This window comes from Rattus rattus, chromosome 6 (assembly GCF_011064425.1).
Source record: "Rattus rattus isolate New Zealand chromosome 6, Rrattus_CSIRO_v1, whole genome shotgun sequence".
Taxonomy (NCBI): domain Eukaryota; kingdom Metazoa; phylum Chordata; class Mammalia; order Rodentia; family Muridae; genus Rattus; species Rattus rattus.
The window spans coordinates 108,715,006-108,739,812 of NC_046159.1; the positions used below are offsets into that span (position 1 = coordinate 108,715,006).

Consider the following 24,807-nt stretch of genomic DNA (forward strand, 5'->3'; position numbering starts at 1 on the left):
GGTAAAACCCTGAGAAAAAAGATGTCACTGGAAAGGGTGCGCCTGGTGAGTGACAAGTAGGGAGAATCCACTTACTGTTATTAGCAATTTCCATGTCCCCCACTGGCTCATACATTTGAATGCTTAGTCACTGGGGAGTGGCACTATTTGAAAGGATTAATAGGATTGGGAGATGTGGCATTGTTGAAGAGTGTCAGTGGGGATGGGCTTTGAGGTTTCAAAAGCCCATACCAAGCCTAGAGTCTCTCTCTCAGCTTATGAATCAAGGTGTAGTTCTTGGCAGCTGCTCCAGTGCCTGCCTATGTCCCCCCCCCCCGCCCCGTGCTTTCTGCCATAATGACAATGGACTAAACCTCTGAAACTGTAAGCCAGCCCTCAGTTAAATGCTTTCTTTGATAATAGTTGTCTTGGTCATGGTGTCACAGCAGTAGAACAGTGACTAAGACAGTAGCCAAAACATACTGAGCAAAAAAACCAATAGTGGTGGTATCTGCAGTACTTGATTTCAAAATAGAGAGTCACAGTAGTAAAGAACAGCACGACACCAGCACAAATATAGACACACAGAAGCCCCACACATAAGCCCACACATCTGTGTCTTAAGTGATTCTTGAAAAAGATGCTCAACACTTGCTTGGGAAAAAACCTTTTTGACAACTGGTGTCTTATTTTGTATAAAAATAAACTAAAATTAGATCAAATACTTTAGTATGAGATCCTAAACTTTGAAACTACTAAAAGAAAACATTGGTCTGGTGATGATTTTCCAAATAGCACTCTAGTAGCCCAGAAAACAGAAGCAGGATTATGTTAAATTCAGTAAGCTTCACGGCAAGGAACCGATAGAAGAGACAGTCTACAGAGTAGGAGGAAGCTTTATGGTATCTATCTGTCAGCAATTAATGTCTAAAATATATAAAGATCAGAAACATAACATAAAAATCAAATCCAACCAAAGAAGGGCAAAGGATGAGAGAAGACATTTCTCAAAAGAAGTGCAAATGGCCAATAAATATGTGAAGAACTGCTCAGGATCTTCAGGCATGGGGTAGTGAAAGTCAGAAGTGCAGCAAGAGCCAGTCAGAATGGCCATTACCAAAAAAACTAAACAAGAATAAAGGCTGGGAAGGATGCAGAGGGAGGAACCCTTGCATAGTACTGAGTGCGGTTAGTACAGCCACCAGGGGAGGACAGAAGAGGGGTCCTCAAGAAGCTGAAAATGGCTTATGTATGGCCCTGCTGTACCATGGCTTTCTTTAAATGTTTCCCATTTAAAACCACTTGTGTCTATGCAATTAAAATTTATAACTCTGGACATTGAACTAGGAGTAATAATAAAAGCTTTACTGGTCTATAAAGAAACATACAGCAACTTTGATATACATATTTTTCATTTGTTAAAAATGAGCAAATTTTTATGCTACTGATATTCTTTTATGTAAGGAATTAAATTTTAACTGAATATTTGATGCCATAGGATGTGGAGCATCTTCAATGATTTTTAGAGTTGATTAATATTTTTACTGTATAATTGTCAGTTCTGGGAATGCTGCTTTGCACAAATGTGTAGTACAGAATGTGTGTTTGGAGCCATTCTGGACATTCTAATTTCAATCTGAAATTCAGTTAACAGTTTTTGTGAAATTCAAGTCAACATCTCAGAGTAGAATCAAACATTCTAATTTAAAACAATTCAAAGATACAATAATTTAATACTAAGATATTACAGAATTATAATAGGAAAATATCAAAATTTGAGCTTTTCCATAAATTATGCTTTTATAAAGGCAGAAAATTTATTTCTATAGGAAAAGCACTGCAATTCATAATCCACAATACTCTCAAATCTGAGCCAGTGTGTTTGAGGCAGCTTTGTTGACATTGATGATCTGTGTTGTGCAAGGGCGTGTATTTTATGCTTACAACCAAGATTCCAGTAAAGTCACATCATGCAACATGAATGAGCACTGCCAAAACACATTAACCTTGTTCTGATCTTCACATATGCACTGTTACATACATGAATCTTCACTTATGTAAACTCCCCCAATATGCACACACACTACACACATGCAAATACACACTTCTTTAAAGTGCTATAAAGGCAGTTTCAGATACACAGAAGCTGAGGTAAATTGCTTCTAGTATGTTAACATACAAATACAAAAGTTTTTTTTTCAGTCAGAATAAAGTGATGAAAATGTGGATCTACATAAAGGAATAGGATACTGGAAATAACTAAAAACACTGTGAAATATGAAACCAGCCAAGGGCTTGACATAGGTTTGTCTGCTTTGACGAAACACAGTATACTGTATAACATTGCCGCCTATTTTATGGCAAAGCAGTGTGAAAATAGACATGAGTATGAGATGTAATGGTTGTCATAATTAATTTTGCTGAGGAGCAGGCAGCCCAATGGAGTGGTGGGATCCTACTGAGCGGTATTAAATCAGAGACGGTTCCCAGTTAGATTAAGGAATGTTCCTCTAGGACAGCATTTCTCAATCTGTGGGTCATAACCCCTTCCTTCAGGATATTCTTCCTATCAGATATTCTGTGTGTCAGATATTTATGTTGTGATTCATAATAGCAAAATTACAGTTATGAAGTAGCAGTGAAATAATGTTTCGGTTGGGTCACCACAACATGAAGAACAATTTTAAAGGGTCGCAGCATTAGGAAGGTTGAGAAACACTGCTCTAAGAAGCAGTATATGATGGCATGTGTACGGTGCGGTTTTAGTTCAGTGCGGTAGTAGGAAGATAAGATTTTAGGAGATTTTAATTAGCTTACCTAAGAGACTAATGCTGTTCTAAAAGAAGCTTCTTGGTGCTTCAGGCCCTTTAGCCATTGAAACCACCTAGACAGTGTCATCGTTAAAGACCAGGCTCTCACCACACAGTAAATCTATTAGTATCTGCTCTTGGACTTCCCATCCTCCAGAGCTGTAAGCAAGTGAGTCTCTATTCATTACAAACCAACTCAATCTAAAGTATTTCTTCATATTTCCAGAAACAGACTGAGGCTGTACTTTCTTCCCATTTGTGATGGAGGTGAGAGATCCTTGTTAGTTGAGGGATAAAAAGGCAGAAACATTTAACTTTTGATGCCTGTTGACTGTTGACTGTACTCAGCACAGAAATACCCCCATACTTCTCTTTTAAATAGCCCTGAATGAGAAGTTGATCACCAGGGGCACCCCATGCTCCCACATCTGTGAAGGCCTGGGACAGGAAGTAAGATGTATGATGTATCAGGAGTTGTGACAACTGCTAGGCTGCTGAAGTCAGCATATTAGTGAAGGTAATGTAAGCTAGTCCACATACACAGGTCAATGGACTGATCTTGATTCTCTGTAGTGGCAGCAAATACCATTGTATTTCAGATTGGTGTTATTTACTTGAGTATATTTTGGTGCTTTTATGCCTATGGTAGTGGTATTTGGGAATAGTCCAACCAAGGTGTATCCAACAAAGGTCTCATATCCTATGGAATATAGGTTTGAGTCACATCCTGGAGAGATAACAGGATCGGAGGAGATAACAAGACTGGATGAAGTATATACTAAAGATCAATGGAGGGATAGAATAAATAGCATAGGAAAGAAATGGCGGGCATCAGTTACAGCCTTAGAATAAGTTGTAGACATACAGATTTCATACTGTGTTTTGCACACTTTTCTGTGTTCAGGCTTTGGTTGAAATAGTAGGTGGTTCCCATCCTGAAGCTTCAATAATAGATTAGCCTTAAGGAAGATAGGTAGATTGAAGGATGTATATACATTCTATATTAGATGCTTCTTCTGAGCCACATGGCATACTTTCAGGCTTCTTTGACTTTAGCTGTGGTATAGTGAGCAATTGTATGCAGGATTCAGTGTACTTAATTTATATTGCCTTATTTCTGGCTTATGAATTATTTTTCCATCCAGTGGGATTACATACAGCTCATTATCTGTATGCTCCAGAAATGTGGGAGAATTGTTTAGCCAGAGGTTCTGGGATGTATTTTAAAAGGCTTCTTAGAAAATTGCTTTGTTAGTCAGTTTTTAACATCTGTGTTGCCGTTCCTGATTAAAAGGGCTATGGAAGAAGATTTGGTTCACTGTTTCAGAGGCTTCAGGCCATGGTTGCTTGGCTCTCCTGCTTTTAGTCTCATACTTGGTGAAGCAGAGGAGAGCCAAGTCGTGCAGGTAGACCATTGAGGGAATAGGAAACAAGAAGCAGCAGAGAAACAAAAAGTTTGGGACAAAATATGCCCTTCATACCCCCAGGGAACTACCTCTTCCAGCTAGGCTTTCCCTCCTAAGGTTCCACCATCTCTCCGTGATGGCAGCATGCTATAAATCCATCAGGAGATCACAAAAGCCCATTAGCTGGCCACCATGTCTTTGTTTAACACAGGAGCCCTTTGGGATAACACTTCTTATCTCAAAGTGTAGTAGAACTGAGTAGCTATGAGGAGGTCTTAACAGCCAGCAAAGCCTAAAATAATTCTTAGATTGTCCTTGTTAGAATATATGTTGGTTGATAGCTTGAGTCTTTGTCTCTTGCTCATTAACATATCCAAGTCTCTAGAATGGTACTTGCTATATAATAAACACTTATTGTAATGTAAAGATTAAAGTAATTTAATAGAAGTGAAGGGGCAAACCTTTAATATGGCTCACATAACCCAAGTTTATAGATAAACAAAATATTCAGTGATAAAATATAGGAAAAATTTCTTGGTTTATGAAGAAAGAAGTTTGCAACTTAAAATAGCATAGTTCATTCAAACAAAAATTGTAACAGAATGACTAATGATAAAATGCATCTTGGATAGATTATATTGTTGAGAAAAAAAACAAAGAGTGCTGGTCTCTTAAACGTAGGTGTGATGGTGCATGGGTGCAACCCTAACACTTAGTAAACTAAAAGAGGAGGACTATAAATTCCAAGTTAGCTTGGGCAATATAGCAAGTTCCAGGTCTGTACTACATAGTAAATGTGGAGGACAGGGGTGGGGCTAGACTCCAGAGACTGACCACCTGATCAAGTCTGGCTTTAGCCATTCATGACAGTTTGAAGTGTCAGAAAAGAATGGGGGCAATGTCTGCAAAGCTATAAGAAAAAGAATGAAGCTTACAAATTGTTAAGTAAGTTGTTTTTCAAATGCAGAAACAATACTCAGACTTTAAAAGACCTTTTAAAAGAAAGATCTTAGGAATCATGTAACATTAATGAGCTTTTCTTTCAATTAAAAGTTCAAATTACAGTAATCTTAAAGTTAAGAGTGAATTCTATAATATGTTGTAGAAAATGAGTTCTCAGTTAACATTGAGTATAAAAGTAAGTGTAAACCATTCTAGGAGTTACTGTTAGAAATTGAATAGAAATATTATATATAGTTATAAATATTTTTCATGATAATACCAAAATATGGTACAAAAATGTCAGGAGAGATTGGCAAGCAGACAAGAGATATTTTATGCACATTAATATTCTTAAGTTTCATAGGTTAATTTTTTTAATCTAAGATAATATGGCAACCACGAAAAAGCCAAAGTTAAAATAGAAATCTTCCACATTTCAGAAAGCATAATACTTAGCAGAGCCTGGTAACTGTAGCTCTATTTGGTAAGGTAGGAAGTAGCTATAGAGAGGCCTACTAAAGTCATAGTAACATTAACTGAGGTAAAGCTTAGAACTCAGTCCCACCCTTGTACTGTAAGTGCTTGGTAGCCATGCAGAACCTACAGTTACTATAGTCAATGATAGAAAACATTCCCATCACCACAACAAAATCTTTTGGAGAGTATTGGCTTGTAAGGAACAAAGAAAATATTCAAAATAAAATTGGTACACAAAACGATTTGATGCAGTTAACTCTAAATGTAGTCTGTTAAAAGAGGTACAGATTAGAGACAGCATACAGTCAGGTGCTGTGCACATATTGCCAATCTTAACACTTAGGAGGTGTAGGCAAGAGGATTGCAGATTCAAGGTCATCCTGGGCTGTATAGAAGAACCCATCTCAAACACCCCAACAGCAGAAGTAATGGACAAAAAATAAAACCCCAACAAACTATGCTAGATATTGTGATGTAGGAAAAACACAAAGTAAAATCTGGCCGTAGAAGAATACAGAAAAACACAGAAGCCAGCTCTAAAAGAAGCTTAGGCCATGCTGTTAATGCTAAGAAACTGGTTTCTGTGCAAAAACACTTTTTTTTTTAATATCAGTATTTTCCATTTTCTGCTTCATTGTGAACTAAACCACAAGCAAGTTGATTATTGACCAAATATAGTAGAAGTAGGCTTTTATCTCTACATTTCTGTCAAAACTAAAAATATAACAAATGTATCCATGTAATTACTTAAGAACAGCTTTTTAAATTAAATTTTAAAATGCTCTAAGATTTTTTCATATTACACTAAATATTCTAAGATTTTTTTCATGTTATCATTTTGTTTTAGGTATTATCATCACCATCATCATCATCATAAAAACCATACTTTTTTTTAAAAATGGGATATTTTTTATTTACATTTCAAATGTTTTCCCCTTTCCCAGTTTCCCATCCATAAACCCCTTATCCCCCTCCCCTTTCTTCAATGAGGGTGTTCCCCCACCCATCCACCTATCCCTTCCCGCCTTCCCACCCTGACATTCCCCTACACTGGGGGATCCAGCCTTGGCAGGACCAAGGGATTCTCCTCCCATTGGTACCCAACAAGGCCATCCTCTGCTACATATGCAGCTGGCACCATGGGTCTGTCCATGTGTACTCTTTGGATGGTGGTTTAGTCCTTAGGAACTCTGGTTGGTTGGTATTGTTCTTCCTGTGGGGTTGCAAACCCCTTCAGCTTCTTCAATCCTTTCCCTGTTCTCAGTGTTTGTCACACTCTGGCTGAGCCTCTCAGGAGACAGCTATATCAGGCTCCTGTCAACATGCACTTCTTGGCATCAACAGTATTGTCTGGATTTGATGGCTGTGTGTCTATGGACTGGATGCCCAGGTGCAGCAGTCTCTGGATGGCCTTTCCTTCGGTTTCTGCTCCAAACTTTCTATATCTCCTCCTATGAACATTTTGTTTCCCCTTCTAAGAAGGACTGAAGCATCTGCACTTTGGTCGTCTTTCTTCTTGAGCTTCATGTGGTCTGTGCATTGTATCTTGGGTAATCCAAGCTGCAAAAATGTTTTGAATGAGACAAAAGAAGTACTTTTTGATCATGAAAAATGAGGACAGAGTGGTAGTGAATTATTTAATCGGTTAATAGGTAGTCAGAAGCCCAAAACACAGTAAATGCAAATAGAAGCAAGTATTATCAATCTCATTATACAAAGAAGGTTTAAACATATACAGATGATTCAATAGTATGTTTTATTATGATTAATATTTATAAAAATTATACCTTTATAATAGAAAAGTAACCTTTATATGTGTTTGTGGAATTATTTTAAAATATTCTGCATGCATTTAGGCCCCGAGAACATTTAAATTCAGAAAATTGAAATATAGGGGAAATTATATTTTCTTATTACAGTATAACAGGCTGTTTTGTTTTGTTTTGTTTAGAAAATAAAACAAAAGTAAATAATTAAAGCTGTGTTCAAAAAATTTCATAATCATTAGCCAATAAGCCACATAGTAGTTGAAGGTTTTCTATAGTTGACAATAGGACCTAGTTTGTGGTTGTTCTTGAAAGTCCAGAGAATCAAGCATATGTATTACAGTATCAGAGAGAAGACACTCAGAAAAATATTCACACCCCAGAACTTCTCCAGCAAGCAGGTGCTGCTCCAGTTGCCTAATGAGTAGTGGGGTACACTCAGTGAACCATGCAGTGCTCTGTGGCAGCCGAACCAGGCACAGCAGCAGCTTTTGACTCCAGACCTTATGTACCTAGGCATCGCCTGTTAATACCTTCAGGTCTGCCTAGTTCTGTCTGTGCTCTGCCTGTAGTTTAGAAACCTCGAGTCAGTTCTGTAGTCAGAAGTGGACAGCAGTGATAGGGCTCTGGTTGTGGTAGTATTCAGTGCTCTACCTGTAGTGTCCACTTTAGTGAGAAAAATCAGGAAGCCACATGAATAGGTGTTCTACTTGTAAAATTAGGGAAAAATGCAAATAAACGGAAGAAAGAAATTAGTAATGATAAAGCAGAAACTATAAGAATGTAATGCAGAAAGTTGAACATAAGACAAAGAGCTATTTTTTTAAAGGCCAAAATAAGCTTAATTCAGAAAAAGAGATACTGCACAACATTAGAACAAAGAAAAATAATGAGAAATATTAAAGAAGTAAAAAAAATTATGGAAATATTTTATAAACCTTGAAGCAAGTAAGTATGGGACATGTTTGAAACTGATGTTCTGCCAGGGTGGGAGGATACTCAGGAGAGCCGCTACCTGCTCAGAGGAGAAGGGGAAATGGGGGAGGATTGTGGTAGGGGGTTACTAGGAGGGGATTAATGAATGGGATGTAAAGTGAATAAGAAATAAATAAATAAGAAAGTGACTTTCTACGACTATAAATTAACAAAAGAAGAGACAGAAAACATAAAATGGACCCTAACTGTAGAAATCAATTCTACTTAAAAGGGTGTTTGTTTGTTTGTTTGTATGAAACAAGGTCTCGCTGTGTAGTCCTGGTTGGCTGGTCTGGAATTCACTTTGTACATCAGGCTGGCCTTGAACTCAAGATCTGCCAAATACTAGGATTAAAGACATTTGCTACCACCTCCACTTTTACTTAAAACATTTATAAAAACCATATTGTAGCCACAGACATAGTATACTTTTCCAGTCCCAGCGTTTGAGAGGCTGAGAAACAAAGATTGTGAATTTAAAGCTAGCCTGGACTATACAATGAGATTATAATAAGTTATAATATTTCATATCCACAGAATAGTATTTCATATTTCTAAAGGAAGCATCTTAAATTTTTAAATTAAATTTATCACAATAAAGTTTCATAACAATTTTTAAATATTTATGTATGTATTTATGTGTATGGGCATACTCATGTGATAGCACACTTAGGGAGGTCAGAGGACAACTTTCTGAAGTTGTCTCCTTCCACTATATGGTTCCCAGGCTTTGAACTTAGGTCACCCCTTATCAGTTCCTTAAAACACAGAATTCCCTCTGTATAGTGTCTTGGTTAATATTTAAAAGCAGGTACCTGTCAAAATTCATGCCTTAAAAAAAAACATTGAGAAACAGAAAGAGGTGAAGAATGCATTAGCAATTAAGGTATGTCATAAACTTAAGGCTAGGGATGTAGCCCAGTGGTACAGTGTGTTCAAGGTCCTAGCCTGATACTGTAAATGGTAGCATTGCAGTTAATCTAAAGCATTAAACAGGATCAAATGCTTAGTATTACCATTCTTTTAGAGCTTTAACTAATACAGTTACTTGGTAAGAAGAAATAGAAAATTGTTTTGAAAAGAAAGTACAAAGGATCTAAAATGATTCTTGTTTTATTATTAAATAAAGCAGGAAGGGTCAAAATCCAGAACTGAGCATTTTAATAAATCTTGCAGAAAAACTTCCTTACTAGAAACCTCTAGTTATCTTGTTAAGTGGTATTGAAAGCTTTGTAGGTGAAGAGAGATAATATTACATTACTTACCATCTTTCTAATATTTAGAAACTGTTTTTGTTAAATTAATTAATTTTATAATTAAAAAAAGGTAAACTCTCAGTTTTTCATACTCTTTGCTCTAGCCATTCTATCAGAATGAGCCAGTTGTAGCCATTTTAGACTAAATGAGAAGAGCTGAGAAGAAGCAGGGAGTGTGAGCGCCAGTTTGGAAGTTGTGTAAATTCCTAGAGGACATGAGAAGGGAGGATGACAGGCTACCTAACCTTTTAAAAGTATGATGTGGAATCATCTAGCTCAGTTCATATGCATCTGCCTGTTTCTAAAGCCTGCCGGAAAGAGATCCTTGATGTTTGCTGGTTTTAGAACCTGTGACTGAAAGGGAGATAAGAGGGAGTGAATGATATTATTATTTGTTAATGTCATATAAAAAGTTTTTCTAGTCTGATAGCTTTTTAAAATTTGGGAACATTTCAGCGTAGAGCTTTCTATAGCATTGCCGCCATCATCATCATCATCATCACCATCATCATCATCAATACCACCACCACCACCACCACCATTATCTATTAAATGTATTTAAGACTGTATATTTTCATTTGTTTATGCGGTTTAGTTTTTCTTTTTTACTCTATTGGAATGTGCCTTCCATGAATCAAAAAAACTTGGTTATGATTACTCTAATTATTAGGGCTTAACACTTACAGAATTCACTGCAAGTAGGTTTTGAACTAGTAGTGCCCGTAAGGTCATTATGAAGACAATTGGGAATTGGTTAGAAGTGGACAATGGGAAGAGAACATTTTGATTAATCATGCTAACTATTTGTCTTTCTTAAGTCTGACCAAGGACATGACTGGAAAGGAAGATGTGTACCGAGGCCCAGCCATCAGGGCTCTCTGCAGAATCACGGATGTAAGTTCCCTTTGTTTCAGCACGTTGCTAAGGAAACACTAGCTGTGGATTTATGTTTAGGTGTATCTCTGTGGGTCCCAGTCTTCTCAAGGTTTATAACTTTTTTTGAGACAGGATCTTTAACTTGCTATCTAGCTCAGACCAGTCTTGAATTCACAATCTTTCTGCCTTAGCCTCCTGAGTGCTAGAATTAAAGGCATGTATCACCATACCTGGCTTACATTTTATAGTTTGATCCAGATCAGACTGGAAATTTTATAAATCTAGATCCTAGAAGAAATAATATAAACAGCTTAATTTACTTTTGCTATCTTATTATTTTGTTGTGGTTTTCTTTTGGGTGTTAAATTTTTAGTATAAGAATTAGCAAATTCTTTTTAATCTGAATATTGGGCCTAGTATGTTTATACATTTTTATCTGCCACCACCCTTCCAGGACAAAAAGCTTTTTCCATGTTAAAGTTTACAAGAACAATACTTCAGACAGTTCCATGCTGAGGAATTGCTATAGTAGGATACTACACATTTAATTTCCTATGTCTCTTAAAATAATCAGAAATTATATTTGATGTGTAGGATTGTTTAAGATGTGTAACATGTATTTTTCATTTAGAATCGTTTAAGCATCTTTGAAAAGGAGCATCCACTCTCATATAGGAATTTCTTTTTCTTTTCTATCTTTATTTTTATTTTATTTGCTCAGGCTGGCTTTGAACACACACAGAGAGACACATACACTCTCTGCACTCATGTGTGTGTTTGTGTGTAGCTTGTACTGGATTGTTTGAATTCTGCTCTCTAGAATATGATTACTATATATCATCTTCATACAAAATGGATATTTACACAGAACATACACATGGCCAGTTTTGTACATTATTTTGTGAGCAGTAACCTTACATGAATGGTTTCTAACAACCTTTTCTTTTTAATGCTTTTAGGGAACAATGTTGCAAGCTATTGAAAGATACATGAAGCAGGCCATTGTGGATAAAGTGTCCAGTGTATCCAGTTCAGCACTGGTCTCTTCCTTAGTAAGTGATCAGGCAGCTTTTTGTTTCTTATGTGTGGTCTAGTGTCTAGTTTAAAAATAACTTATTACTGTTGTTCTCTTACAAGAGAATCAGTTAAAAATGTGTGTGTATCCTGTTACTTTATCCAATTGTGTTCTATTTGGGAAAACACTCAGCAGTTATAATGGGCAGTAAAAACTTGAATGTTGGTGTTTAGAAGCTTTGGGGACTAAAGATACTTAGAAGGATAGGAGTAATGACGGTGGAGAAACGGGCTAGTTTTAAGTTCCTCCTCTGTGCTCTTATGTTTACCTCCAACCTCTTGTTCTCAGCTTCCCTTCATTTGTAGTATCCATCTGTGTCCTTTAAAGTCTTCCTTATTACCTCTGAATTTCAAGAAGTGATCTTTTGTGTTGGGGATTTAGCTCAGTGGTAAGGCGCTGGGTTTGGTCCCCAGCTCTGAGAAAAAGAAAAGAAAAAAAAAAAAAAAGAAAGAAAAAGAAGTGATCTTTTGTTTCAGTAATAGCTTTTCCTTCACCTTTCATCAAAACAAAAATGTATTCTTTTTTAAGTTATTTTATGTTAGTGAGTACACTGTAGCTGTCTTCAGGCACACCAGAAGAGGGCATCAAATCCCATTACAGATGGTTGTGAGCCACCATGTGGTTGCTGGAAATTGAACTCAGGACCTCTGGGAGAGCAGTCAGTGAGTGCTCTTAACTGCTGAACCATCTCTCTTGCTCCCAAAAAATGTATTCTTTAAAAATCTTAACACATTGCATTTGATTAAAGTCAGTTAATAAGGGACTAGGGATTGCTTGGTTAGTGAAATGCTTGCCAGTAAACATAAGGACATAGTCTCAGAACCTACATTAAAAAACTTGTATGGTGACATGTAATCCCAGCTCCGGGGAGGTGGGGACAAGCAGATTCCTGTAGCTCACCAGCCAGTCAGCCTAGACAATTGTCAGGCCCCAGATCCCAGTGAGAGATTGTGCTTCAAAAACAAGCTTGACCCTATCCTCTACACACACCCCCACCTCCATGAACAGACATACTTACCCACACATCCATACAAATCATTAGAGCAGATTGCCTGATTCTAGAATGTCATGGAACAGGTTTTAGATCAAGGAGCATGTTGTACTGTTTCTTCTTCAGGGGAATTTCCTGAAGTCAAGCTAATGTTAACGTTCCTTAAGAGCCATTTTGTTTAATGCTTCTCTTCTTCCCCTTTCGTGGCTTTCTTTTCCTTGTCTCTTTCAGCTCACAAATGTGTAGGTTTCTATTACTTTGCAAAGAGATGTTAAAGAAGAAAACTTCAGTTTATAGTTGCCTTAGAGTAGAGACAATGTAGACTTAAAAAGCAGCAGTATTTTCTGTGTTTGCGAAATATCTTTAGTAATTTTTGCAAGAAATTTAACTTGCGTTTCTAGTGTCTAGTGATCATGCATTATATATTCTCCCATTTTAATTTAGCACATGATGAAGATAAGCTATGATGTGGTTAAACGATGGATAAATGAAGCCCAAGAAGCTGCATCAAGTGACAATATCATGGTGCAGGTACTGTCTTTGATATAATTTTATGTGTCAGGAGAAAGTATTGATTATCCAGCAGTAAAGGCTAATTTTTAACATATTAATCCACTTATTAGTACATACTATCAAGTAGGTAGCATACAAAGTTTTATTATTTCTATTGGTTTTCTGTTTCGTAGAAGATAAGTGACCTCCAGTAGGAATGTTCAAGAAAAATTCCCTTTACAGTAGTAGATAGAAATGCTTATTCCAGAGGGATTCACAGTGCATTTTGGCCTTTTATTTGAAAGATAATTTATGTAAAAGGAAACTGTTTCTTATGCCTTGTTAGTAGTGTAAAAACATCAGCCATTTTTGCTATACAAAAATATTGAAATCTTTTAGAAAGAGCTTATGATATTTATTAAGCTATTATCTAAAGGAATATTATCAAAAGTCTAACTGGTAGTTTTATGTGAAATCTCTGTCTTTGAAAAAGTATTAATGTTTATATTTTCTTACATTAGCATATTTAATAATGTGAAACAGTCACTTCCTCTTGAGACACCTATTGGTCTAAGTCTGCCAGTGTACTATCATACAAGTGTCATGGTGATGGTACTCTCCTCTCCCTTTATTAAGCTGGCGACACTTGTAGGAATGTACTTGTAGTCCCAGCACTCAGGAGCCTGAGGTGGGAGAATCACCTGAGCCCATGAGTTTGAAACATAGGAAAACCCCGTCTCTGTGGAAGTTAGATCTGAGGGTGTGAGCCATTGTTAAACCCACTAGACCTGCTTTTAGGTTGTATGCAACTCCTTTCTTACTGACTGCTCTGAATTTACAACTTCTGGAGTACATTACACACTCTCTCTTTTTTTCTTAGTGATCCTGGTGTTTAGTTTCATATAAAAAAAATACTGTATTTTGTCTTTTTTACTTGTATATCTTTTTTGAAAACAATCTTTTGTCTAGTTCCATGCAGTTGTCTTGCCTGTAGGTGCTTGCTGTCTCCCTAAGCTCATGTTGCACTCTTTCTCGTTCTTAGTACCATGCATTGGGAGTGCTCTATCACCTCCGGAAGAATGATCGGCTTGCTGTCTCCAAGATGCTAAATAAGTTTACCAAGTCTGGTCTCAAATCACAGTTTGCATACTGTATGCTGATTCGGATTGCTAGTCGCTTACTGAAAGAAAGTGAGGATGGGTAAGTATCCTAAACTGAGTTGGTTGCTATTTACAAGTTAATATTTCCTTAGAATTTATTTTATTTATGAATATTTTAGGGTAGCACTGATTTTACAGATCAGTTTAATAATTTCCAAATTACAAAGAAATTGACTTGACAGCTGAACATGGTGGTGCCTGCTTTAATCTGAGCACTCGGGAGGCAGAGGCAGGTGGATCTCTTGAGTTTGAAGCCAACCTGGTCTATAGAATGAGTTCCAGGACAGTCAGAGCTATGCAGAAACCCTCTCTCAAACAAACAAATAAAAATAAAAAGAAATTGAGGATTCTAAGTAACACAGTATTTTTTTTTTACCTTTATATATGCTCATATATGGAGTGATTACTAATAATATATTTATGAACTGATACCAGAGGTAAAATGTATAGGTCCTAAGTTATATATAGATAATCGAATATGATAATCAGGAGGGACATTAAGAATCATCTTGTATAAGAGAAAATATTGAAATACTAAATTGAGTAATTTGCCCAAGATCACTGTGAAAGTGTGAGTTATAGGTGAACTTCCCAGCAATACCTTAGCAGTCCTAGAGGCTAGAAGGAGGCAGGAAGAGGATAGGGATCTTTCAAGGTATAATAAACGTGGAGCAAATAAGAAGCGTCCTCACCCTAAATGGCTTATGGCTTTCCCTTTTTAATTTGTAGACAGCATCTCTCCAGGTTGGCCTTTCTTGCCTCAGCCTCCCAAGTGCTGGGATTGCAGATATGCACTACTACTTGGCCAGTTGTGGTTTAATTTTAAAATAGATTTCTCATTGGATCTGGAAAACTGAAGAGTTAACACCAAGATCTCTAGACTAGTTGAGTACCAAGTACTACCAAGAAAGGAAGATTAATCTATCCTTCAGTTCAGTTATGAATATCAGAATGCTGAATTTGTTTAAAATTAAAACAGAGCTGAACGCTAGGTTAGCTACTGGTTTCTCATAACAGAAAGAACTTGCTATTTTCTTGTTTTAAGTATTGTTTGTCTGTACTATACTTTTATAAGAAGTGTTTAAGCAGACAGTCAAAAAAGTCAGAGACAAGAAGAACGTGACTTTAATGAAGAAAAAAGTATTAGTAGAAACAGACTTACTGATGTTGGAGTAGGTTAACAGTGACTTTAGCAACAGTTTCACCATAGGATACCTTTTCTAATTATGGTAGTTGTATTTTTTCATGGAAGTGCTTTTTGATAGTTGAGTCTGACTTTTCAGCTTTTAGAACTTTTGGAACCAGGTCTAGTAATCTGATGGTTTCTCATTCTTTTAAGTAGAATGGTTATGCTTTTAGATGTGATATGCATGGCTAGAGTTGGGGGTAAATAGCTTTTGTTAAACAACAAAACATCTTGACTTTAACACATCTCTGAACTTTGTTTCCTTAACTGTGAAGTAATTCATCTGTCAGAATTATTGTAATGATTTAAGTCATATCCATCAACAGTAAAATGAGAAATTACTAGAGAACAAAAGTATTAATAGTAATTTTACATACAAACCTTTTGTAACCACCTAAACACCAAGTTGATAGTTTTATGTGGCAGTGACTCTTCAAACATCTGACACTACAAGCATCTGGCTACAGATATGTCAGGGTAAACAGGTACTGCCCACTCTTACCATATTACCCTTCTGTTGTGTGATAGAACTTTCCTTGGTGAGACACAATACACATATATACTCACTGCAGATAAGGAGTTCATGGCAAACCAAAGTACACATACCACCAAAGTCCCAGGTTGGTTGGTGAACAAATGAGTTTTATAGGACTATGAGCAGGGAGATTACTTACAGGACAAGAAATGACTCAAAGCTGCATTCTTAGGCCCACCTCAGTGTGGGTGACAGCTCACAAAAGCTGGAAACCTAAAGTACGCTACACAGGCTGTAGTCAGCTCAACAGATTGGAGAGTGTCCTTTTCATGTGACTCTGGTCTAAACCTCTTCTAGACAGCTCTGCTGGCTTCTGCTGCTCTCAGGCAGCTGGTTGGTCTCAGAATCCTCTGAGGGTCTTCTCTATAGCTCAGATTGTCTGAATCTTGGCAGCTCTGTTCCCATTACTTAATCTGGGAGGGAGAGGTCCTTGAGAACCTGGTCAGTTTCAGGGACTTCCTAAAGCTCTTTTGAGTTGTTTACCTTTCTGCTCAAGCTATTTCCCTGCTGGATAAATTGCTTCAATATTGGAGGAGATTGTTGTACAACATTCCACCTCTTCTTCCCATTCCCTCTTCCACAGTGATTTCTGAACCTTGGAGAGGGTGTCTCAGTTAGGGTTTCTACTACTGTGAAGAGACGCCATGACCACAGCAACTTTTATAAAGGAAAATATTTGATTTAGGACTGGCTTACAGCTCAGAGGTTTAGTCCAATTTTGTCATAGTAGGAAACATGGTGGCATGCACACAGACATGGTGCTGGAAAAGTAGCTGAGAGTTCTACATCTTGATCCACAGGCAGCAGAAGTAAAAGTGACACTAGGCCTAGTTTGAACAACTAAGACCTCAAAACCCACACTTCCTCTAACAAGACCACATTTCCCAGTAGTGCCACCACTATGGGCCAAGTATTCAAACACATGAGTGTGTGTGGGCCACCTTTTCAAACCGTCACAGGGTGAGTATATAGTTTTACTATGGCTGAGAAATAGGCCACTGTGCCATGGTTACTTGCTCTCAGAAGGTTCAGCAGTGGTTATGAATTGAGGCTGACAACAGCAGTGATCTGTGGGCATAAACACACATTTAGAAGGCAGTTTGATGGGCATATCATATCCATCTAGAAAAACAATACAACTTGCTTCCTCACTGGGACCTCCTCAGCCATAGGAGGAGGCTTACAGTATCAGATATGAATTCTCTCTTCTGGAGTGGGCCTTAAATCTATTTGGAAGGCTGTTGTTCTAACCCACAACAGCCAAGCCACTATTGTACAAGTAGATACATCCCGCCTAGCATATTGTATTGCAGCTCCCAGGGTCTGAGCTAGGCAGGAGTGTCTAGCCTCTTCTGGCACTGTGAGAGCCAGTCATCAGGGTGGGGGCTTCCAGTTCCATCTCAGCTTAATTTTTCCGTTACTTCAGTCAGAACATGTCCATGTGGTATCTTCAGCATCAGGGTGTTATCTAGTTCTGGCATACAATCCACAGCAATAGCAATAGCCTTTATGGTTTATGGGGCCTCAGGGGCCTCCCTGGCCAGCAATTTACAAAGAGGTAGTTGACCCTTGGCACTGAGGTTTTTATTCAATAACCTTATAGCTTTGGGGAATATCCATTTTTTGTTCATGTAGGGTGCCTTTTGGCTCCTTTCCTTTCAATTAACCCAGCCCTGGTTACAGTTGTAAGGTAGTTAGAAGTACCATTGTATCTGGTTGTCTCTCCACTGGCTTTCCAAATCCACAAAACACTCAGAGGTTAGCATTATCTTGCCTATAAAACAAAATCTTTTCCAGAGTGTGGGCGAGACAAGGCAACATGCGGAACCACCATCCCCTAACAAATAGTAGAATACAAAGATAACATCAGTAAAGTACCATCAAAGTACTTTGTCATCTGAGCAAGTGTCAGCTGACCCCAGAAATGTGCACCTAAGACAGTGCTAAAGGAGAACATAAGCAGGGTCTAATACGTCATGGAAAAGTTCTATCCATTTGTGTCATTTGCTTCCTCCACAGATCAAAGCTGGGTACAAAGCATGGATAGGAGGTGCTAACTTAAGTAGTTCTCTGTAATCCTCAGACCTTTTCTCTAAGCTGTTACATTTATATTTCCTGTAGCTCTTCCACTAAGCCTCCCTACATTTCTTTATACATGATAAACTCAGCAGGCCTGACTTAATCTGCTTAGATTGGGCCTGCTTAACCCAAGGCCAAAGGGGAATGAGGCTTTGCTCTCCCCTGCTGTACCTGCTGGCTTCCTGGGTCAAATGTAACTGTAGCTGTTGGCTTCCCATTTACAACACCTAGCTATTGGGGAAGTTCCTAAATGGGCAGACCATCTTCATTCCTTGCACAACCTTTTGACGTACTCTTCTCAGTCTGCAGTTATGATTACACACCCATGGAACAGGCTTGATCACTTTATCTGTATCGTTATGTCTTCTGTGAACGGCTCCTGAGGCTTTAAAGTCTAGCAGCTCCTTACCACAGTTTGGCTTTTTATCAGTTCTTTAGAATCCCCAGCTTGACATAATCCTGCCACATTTGTCTCTGAGTAACCCAGGCAGACCTCTTCTTCTGCTTTACCGTTTTTTTCTCTCCTTCTAGGCTGCTATCTCATATTATGGACAGTCTTTAGATACTGGTCTACGTCTCTGAGATCTTCAAAAGCCTTTCCTACTTTATAAAGATTTTGTACCACACCAAAGGGCCAGGAAAGTCACTAAAGTTCCATACCAATCTCAAGGGCCCTACTGGATCATTCTATTCTTTTAACTCCTCTGGGAATGTAGTTCTGTTTGGTCCAGTGAACTCGGGTTCAAACACAGTCTCCTTATTCCTAGTTCCTTCACTGTGCCTTCCCCTCCTCTATGGTCTTTCAGTTCCTGATACTTATGAGGACATGGATAGAGATGACCAGGTTTTTCTACAGGCTCGGATAAGCCAGTTCATGTGGCACTGACTGCCCTCATAGTGTACAGGTTATGCAGCCTTAGCCTTAAGAGGCTACGTAGTTACGTGACTCAGTTTTTCTACCTCCACAGCAATCACACTGATCCCATATGCTCCCATGTCACACAGCCTCAGAAATCATGCTGTGATGTGTTCTTTCATAGCTTGTTAAAAGTCTTTCCAAATTCTAGAAGTTCATGTACTGAGTATTTCCTGAGAACCCTAGTTTCTTTTTTTAAATTGGATTTTTTTTATTTATTTACATTTCAAATGTTATCCCCTTTTCCAGTTTCCTGTCCATAACCCCCCTATCCTATTTCCCCTCCCCCTTTTCTATAAGGGTGTTTCTCCTCCCCACCCACCCACCCCTTCCCGCCTCCCGCCCTGACATTCCCCTACACTGGGGGATCCAGCCTTGGCAGGACCAAGGGATTCTCCTCCCTTGGTGCCCAACAATGCCATCCTCTGCTACATATGCAGCTGGAGCCATGGGTCTGTCCATGTGTACTCTTTGGATAGTGGTTTGTCCCTGGGAACTCTGGTTGATTGGTATTGTTCTTCCTATGGGGTTGCAAACCCCTTCAGCTTCTTCAATCCTTTCCCTAACCACTCCATTGGGGACCCCGTTCTCAGTGTTTGTTACGCTCTGGCTGAGCCTCTCAGGAGACAGCTATATCAGGTTCCTGCCAGCATGCACCTCTTGGCATCCCCATAGTGACTGGGTTTGGTGGCTGTATGTAAATTCATAGACAAATGGATGGAACTAGCAAATGGCATCCTGAGTGAGGTAACCCAATCACAGAAAAAAACACATGCTATGCACTTATTGATAAGTGGATATTAGCCCAAAAGCTGGGATTACCCAAGATACAATCCACAGACTACATGAAACTCAAGAAGGACGACCAGAGTGCAGATGCTTTAGTTCTTCTTAGAAGGGGGAACAAAAATATTTGTAGAAGGAGATAGAGAGACAAAGTTTGCAGCAGAGACTGAAGGAGTGACCATTCAGAAAACCCTAGTTCCTTGTACATCACCATTGTACTGTCCCATCTTTATGTTGGATTATAGAATTCCCTTCTTTTCCAGTTAAAGGTCAGATCCTTGAGGATTCTTCTCTTGCTTTTACCATGTTCTCTTCTTCCTCACTTTCTGAATATTCCCGTGGGTCCAGGTTCTTAGATCCCACAAAGGACTTTCAAGCATGGTTCTAACTTGTATTCTTTCCTTCTTGTCCCCAAGCCTTAAGCGGCAAGCTAACATCTTCATCTTAATCTTCCAGTTTATTTAATTGTCCAATCAGAGGCTAACATGGAGGATGCTAGCTTTATCTCCCTTTCTTGTTGTAATTGCTTCTTTACACAAACAAGTTCCTGCTTTACACAACTTCCTATTTTGCCTGTCTCAGCCTCAGATGCACATTTAATCAGACACAACAGAGGCCAGGCAACTTCAGCTGCTGTGTGCTGACAGTCTCAATTCTTGCGTGTTACTCTCCAAGACTATAAAATTTCCTCTAAATCTTAAACTGTTTCCAGGGCATCTTTGTATTTGGGTGGCATACCCCATCCATCAAGCAGACATAGACCACATAGACTCCGTACCACATAGACCAAGACTACCGCCCTAAGATTCCTCCCACAGGCATTCCTAAGTCTGATGGCTTAGCCATAGACATGTCTCACTATCCATGGCAAGAACCATGCAACTACTGCCATAGCACAAAGACACAGAAACATATACCATATAGAATTTCCTCTGGGGATGCTCCTCCCTCAGGGTTCTCAGCCTCAGTTGCATGCCTCTCTACCTATAACCAGACCCATTTACTTACTTCACCCCATCTCTTTCATTCTATCATGTCCCTGCTCAGGCCCTAATTATGTTGTTTGACAAAACTTTTCCTGGGGAGATGGAACACAAACATGTACTCACCCCAGATAGGGAACTCATAACAGACCAAAATATGGACGCCACCAAAGTGCAGTTTGGAGAGGCAATGAGTTCTATTGGGTTTACTTACAGGAATATGGTTGGGAGCTTACTTCGGAGCAGAAATGACTCAAAGACAGCTGTATCATCAAAGTCTTTCCTAATCCATTTATTCTAGGACTGAAGGACACTGTCTCAAAAACAAAAAACAAACAAACAAAAAATCCACAAATGGCATTTGGTGAATGATTTCTAATGTTTTCTGGCTGCATACATGAACATATCTCCCCCCCTTTCTCAATAATTATAAAAATTTTTAAAGATAAGTGCACAAAATGTATAAATGGATAAGAAATTTCACAAATTAGAAGAGACTTGAAAAAATTGAATTAAAATACAATATCAGAAATAAAAAAATTATTTGAGGGTTGGGGATTTGGCTCAGTGGTAGAACGCTTGCCTAGCAAGTGCGAGGCCCTGGGTTCGGTCCCCAGCTCCAAAAAAAAAAAAAATTATTTGAAGGGCTCAGTAGTAAGTTGATTACTATTAATTACTAGAAAAAGAGATTAGAGAACTTGAAGATACTCAGTGGAAATTACCAAAACTGAAATATAAGAAGAAAATAAAGGAAAAAAATAAATAGAAAACATGCTAGGGAAAAACATCCTAGTCTAATGTATCTATTGTGTGACTCAGAAAAAGAGAAAAGGGAATGGGGCATTTTGACGAGATGAACGTCAGCTGCTGATACAAGGAGGCTAGTGAGTGCAGGTGGATGAGTAAGTGTGAACCACATCCAGCCCTGTGTCTCATGGAGCTATAAAGCCAGGAAGAAAGCAACCGAAGAAAGCACAGCATATTAGAGTCAAGGAGACAGAAGTAAAAATAATGGTTGCTGTGATAATTCATTATCATTGTCAGCTTCATTGGACTTAGTCACCTAGGGTACACCCTCTGGATATGTCTGTGAGGTTGTTTCTAAAGAGAATGAACTCTGTGGAAGAAAGATCTGGCCTGAGTGTGGGCTCGGGTTCCCAGTTGCAAAGAAAAAAAAAAAAAAGGTAAGGTGAATGTGAGCTGATATCAGCATTGCTCTGTCTCTGCCATCTGACCTTGGAGAGGTCACAGCTGCCTGCTACTCCTGCTGCCACAGCTGGGGCCATTTCACTCTTGTGTTCAAACTGTGAGCTAGAGTAAAGCCATCTTTGTTTGCTTTTGTCATAAGTAAGCAATAAGAAAAATAACTAATATAGAAAACAGATTCCAAGAAGTGGGGCTTTTGCAGGGGCCCATCTGACCATGTTTCAAAGTTCTTTGGAACTGCTGTTTGCTTGAGACAAAGTCTCTCTTTATACTCTTAGTTTCAAGTCTTGTCTTGAAACTATGTAGACCAGACTGCCCTTGAAATCAGAGATTCCCCTGCCTCTGCTTCCTGAACAGATAGATGTTCTGGTATGCGCCACCATTCTCAGCTAGAACTACTTGTGGGAGAAATTTGGAAGAATTTGGGGCTGTGGGATAGAGAAGCCCTGGAGTGCTGTAAATAGAGACATGTCATCAGGTGTATGAAAGACCAGGAACTGATAGAAATGTGAACAGTGAAGTCCTGGAAACATGGCTTCAGTGAAGGAAGACTATTGGGCATTAGACCCAAGGCCATTCACATTACATCCTGAAAAAAGAAACAAGCAAAAAGTCTGACTCCTTTCTACTGGTGTCCCGAAAACTTTAGTGAGGCTGAATTCAGAAATAGTTTTTTGGCAGAGGAAATTTTAAGACAAGTGTAAGGTAAGGCTTTTTCTCTTTACATTGAGAGAGAGGAGAAATTCTTGAAAACTGTGCATTCGCCTGCCTTCTCTGCTCCTTCCTGAGTTTGTCTGTCTCTGCTGCCCTTACTCTTCTCTGTCGACATCACACTCAGTGCTCGTTGGCTTTCCAACATGGACTCTCTAGAGAGCTAAGGCCTTCAGGGCTGAACTGAGGTGGAGAAATCCAGTTTCATGAACTGAGCAGTTTCATGAACTAAGTTCTCTGCTTCTGCAGTGTATACATGACTATTGTTTGGCTGTCTGGTCTCTATCGTCCATTTTATAATACATATATACTCTATAGGTTCTGTACCTCTAGAGATCCATGCCTAATGTAGGTAGACTATTTTAAGTGTGTTGCATATGTGTTGAAATTTAATTCCCATAAGACATACTCAAAGATTGGAGAAGAATGTAGTAGCTTATGTATATAGATCCTAGTTCTGGAGAGACTGAAGCAGGAGGATTGTCACTAGTTTGAGGCTAGTCTGGGCTTCATAATGAGTTTCAGGTTACTTTGGCCTACAGAGTAAGATACTGTCTCTAAATAATTCATTCATATATACAAACATATATGCATACATAAGTAAAATAATAGAAATAAGAACTTGGGCTGGGCAGTGGTGGTGTACACTTTTAATCCCAGCACTTGGGAGGCAGAGGCAGATGGAGCTCTGAGAATTTCAGGCTAGCCTGGTCTACAGAGTTGAGTTTCAGGACAGCCATGGCTCTACAGAGAAATCCTGTCAAAAAACAAACAAAGCAATAAGTAAAGAAAAAGGAGGAGAAATAATAAAAGCTTGGAAGCTTCATAAACTATGATGTCTAGAGACGGGGCCTTAGAGAAGTCATTAGGACTATATAGAATCATCCGGTGGAACCCCTGTGGTTGAACACTGATGCCTTTTCAAGGAGAGAGCGCCATCCCTGAGGATGCAGATTGCACAGCACTAACCTGACTCTTGCTGTGCCATAGGACTTTCATCCTGTGTTCTGACTAGTTTATAGTGAGATCCTCCCTTAAAACAATGAATCTGTACAATCTATTAGAATTAAACCAAGAAATTACCAGCGTTTCTAGATAAAGGATTAGTATCCAAAATCAGTTTGTTCTTTTATTCTGACAACCAATAAATGAGAATTGAAAAATAGCATAGGAATAAATTTGTCAAGAATTGTATGTATTTTTATTCAGAAAATTATAAAATGTTATTTAATGTTATTTGAAAATAATCAGTATATAGTTTTTATACTGAAAGTCAATATTATAATAATGTCACCTCTTTTTAAATTGACCTCTGTATTCCATGAGTCTGTAGCAAAACACCTCAGTTTATAAATACCAAACATAAATGCATATACAATGTGAAAAGACATGTACAAGAAAGCTTAATTTTAAGATGGAACAATCCAAATATCCTTCAGTGCTAAGATTCAAAACTAAATTATGGTGTGTTCATATAAATAATATGCAATAGAAACGAGCAGTTGCTTCTGAGTGCAGCCACATTGATAATTCTGACTGAGAAGTCATTGATGAAAGAATGCATTCTGGGCCAGATCATAGGTTCAGTCTACAGCATTACAAACAACAACAACAACAACCACACACACACACACACACACACACACACACACCCAAACGGCGGGGGCGGGGAGGTGGTAATTTGGGTGGGGAGAAGTTGAAATGGGGCATCACTATGTATCACAGCCTAACCTGGATCTCACAGTGACCCTCCTGCTTCAGTCTCTGGGACTGAATGCTGGGATTATAGGTATATACCATCATGTTTGGCTCACTAATATTCATTTCAAACCTAATAGAGATAGCTAATATTAAAAGTTAAGACAGTACTGGAAGTTTGGCTCAGTAACAAAGCACTTGTCTAGCATTCATGAACCCCTGTGTTTAAACTTAGTGCCATTAGAAAACAGAGAGTAATTATCTCTCTGAGGTAGTGTTTGTGAGGTGGCCTGAAGGTGCTTATGGAGCTTTTGAAATTCTTATTTTAATCTTATAATAATTCCCTTAAGAGTTACAAAATGTTTTATCAATATTTAATAGCAAATTGTTCTAGAATTTACCAAACTAAGATAATATCAAACAATAGGTGTTTTCCCAAACATTCTCGCTGGCTTTTTCTTTTCTTCTTATTTTCTTTCTGTGTTTTGAGATAGGGTTTCAT

The 24,807-nt window shown here is 38.4% G+C and overlaps 1 protein-coding gene across 1 annotated transcript in view; it reads left to right on the forward strand.

Annotated features, from left to right (window-relative positions):
• Copg2 (COPI coat complex subunit gamma 2) overlaps positions 1-24,807 on the forward strand; it is a 118,960-nt gene that overhangs the window by 19,580 nt on the left and 74,573 nt on the right. The window contains exons 6-9 of the mRNA XM_032906801.1: positions 10,430-10,505; positions 11,447-11,539; positions 12,998-13,084; positions 14,088-14,245. Of these exons, the coding sequence (XP_032762692.1) occupies positions 10,430-10,505; positions 11,447-11,539; positions 12,998-13,084; positions 14,088-14,245 (414 nt within the window). The remainder of the gene's footprint in view (positions 1-10,429; positions 10,506-11,446; positions 11,540-12,997; positions 13,085-14,087; positions 14,246-24,807) is intronic.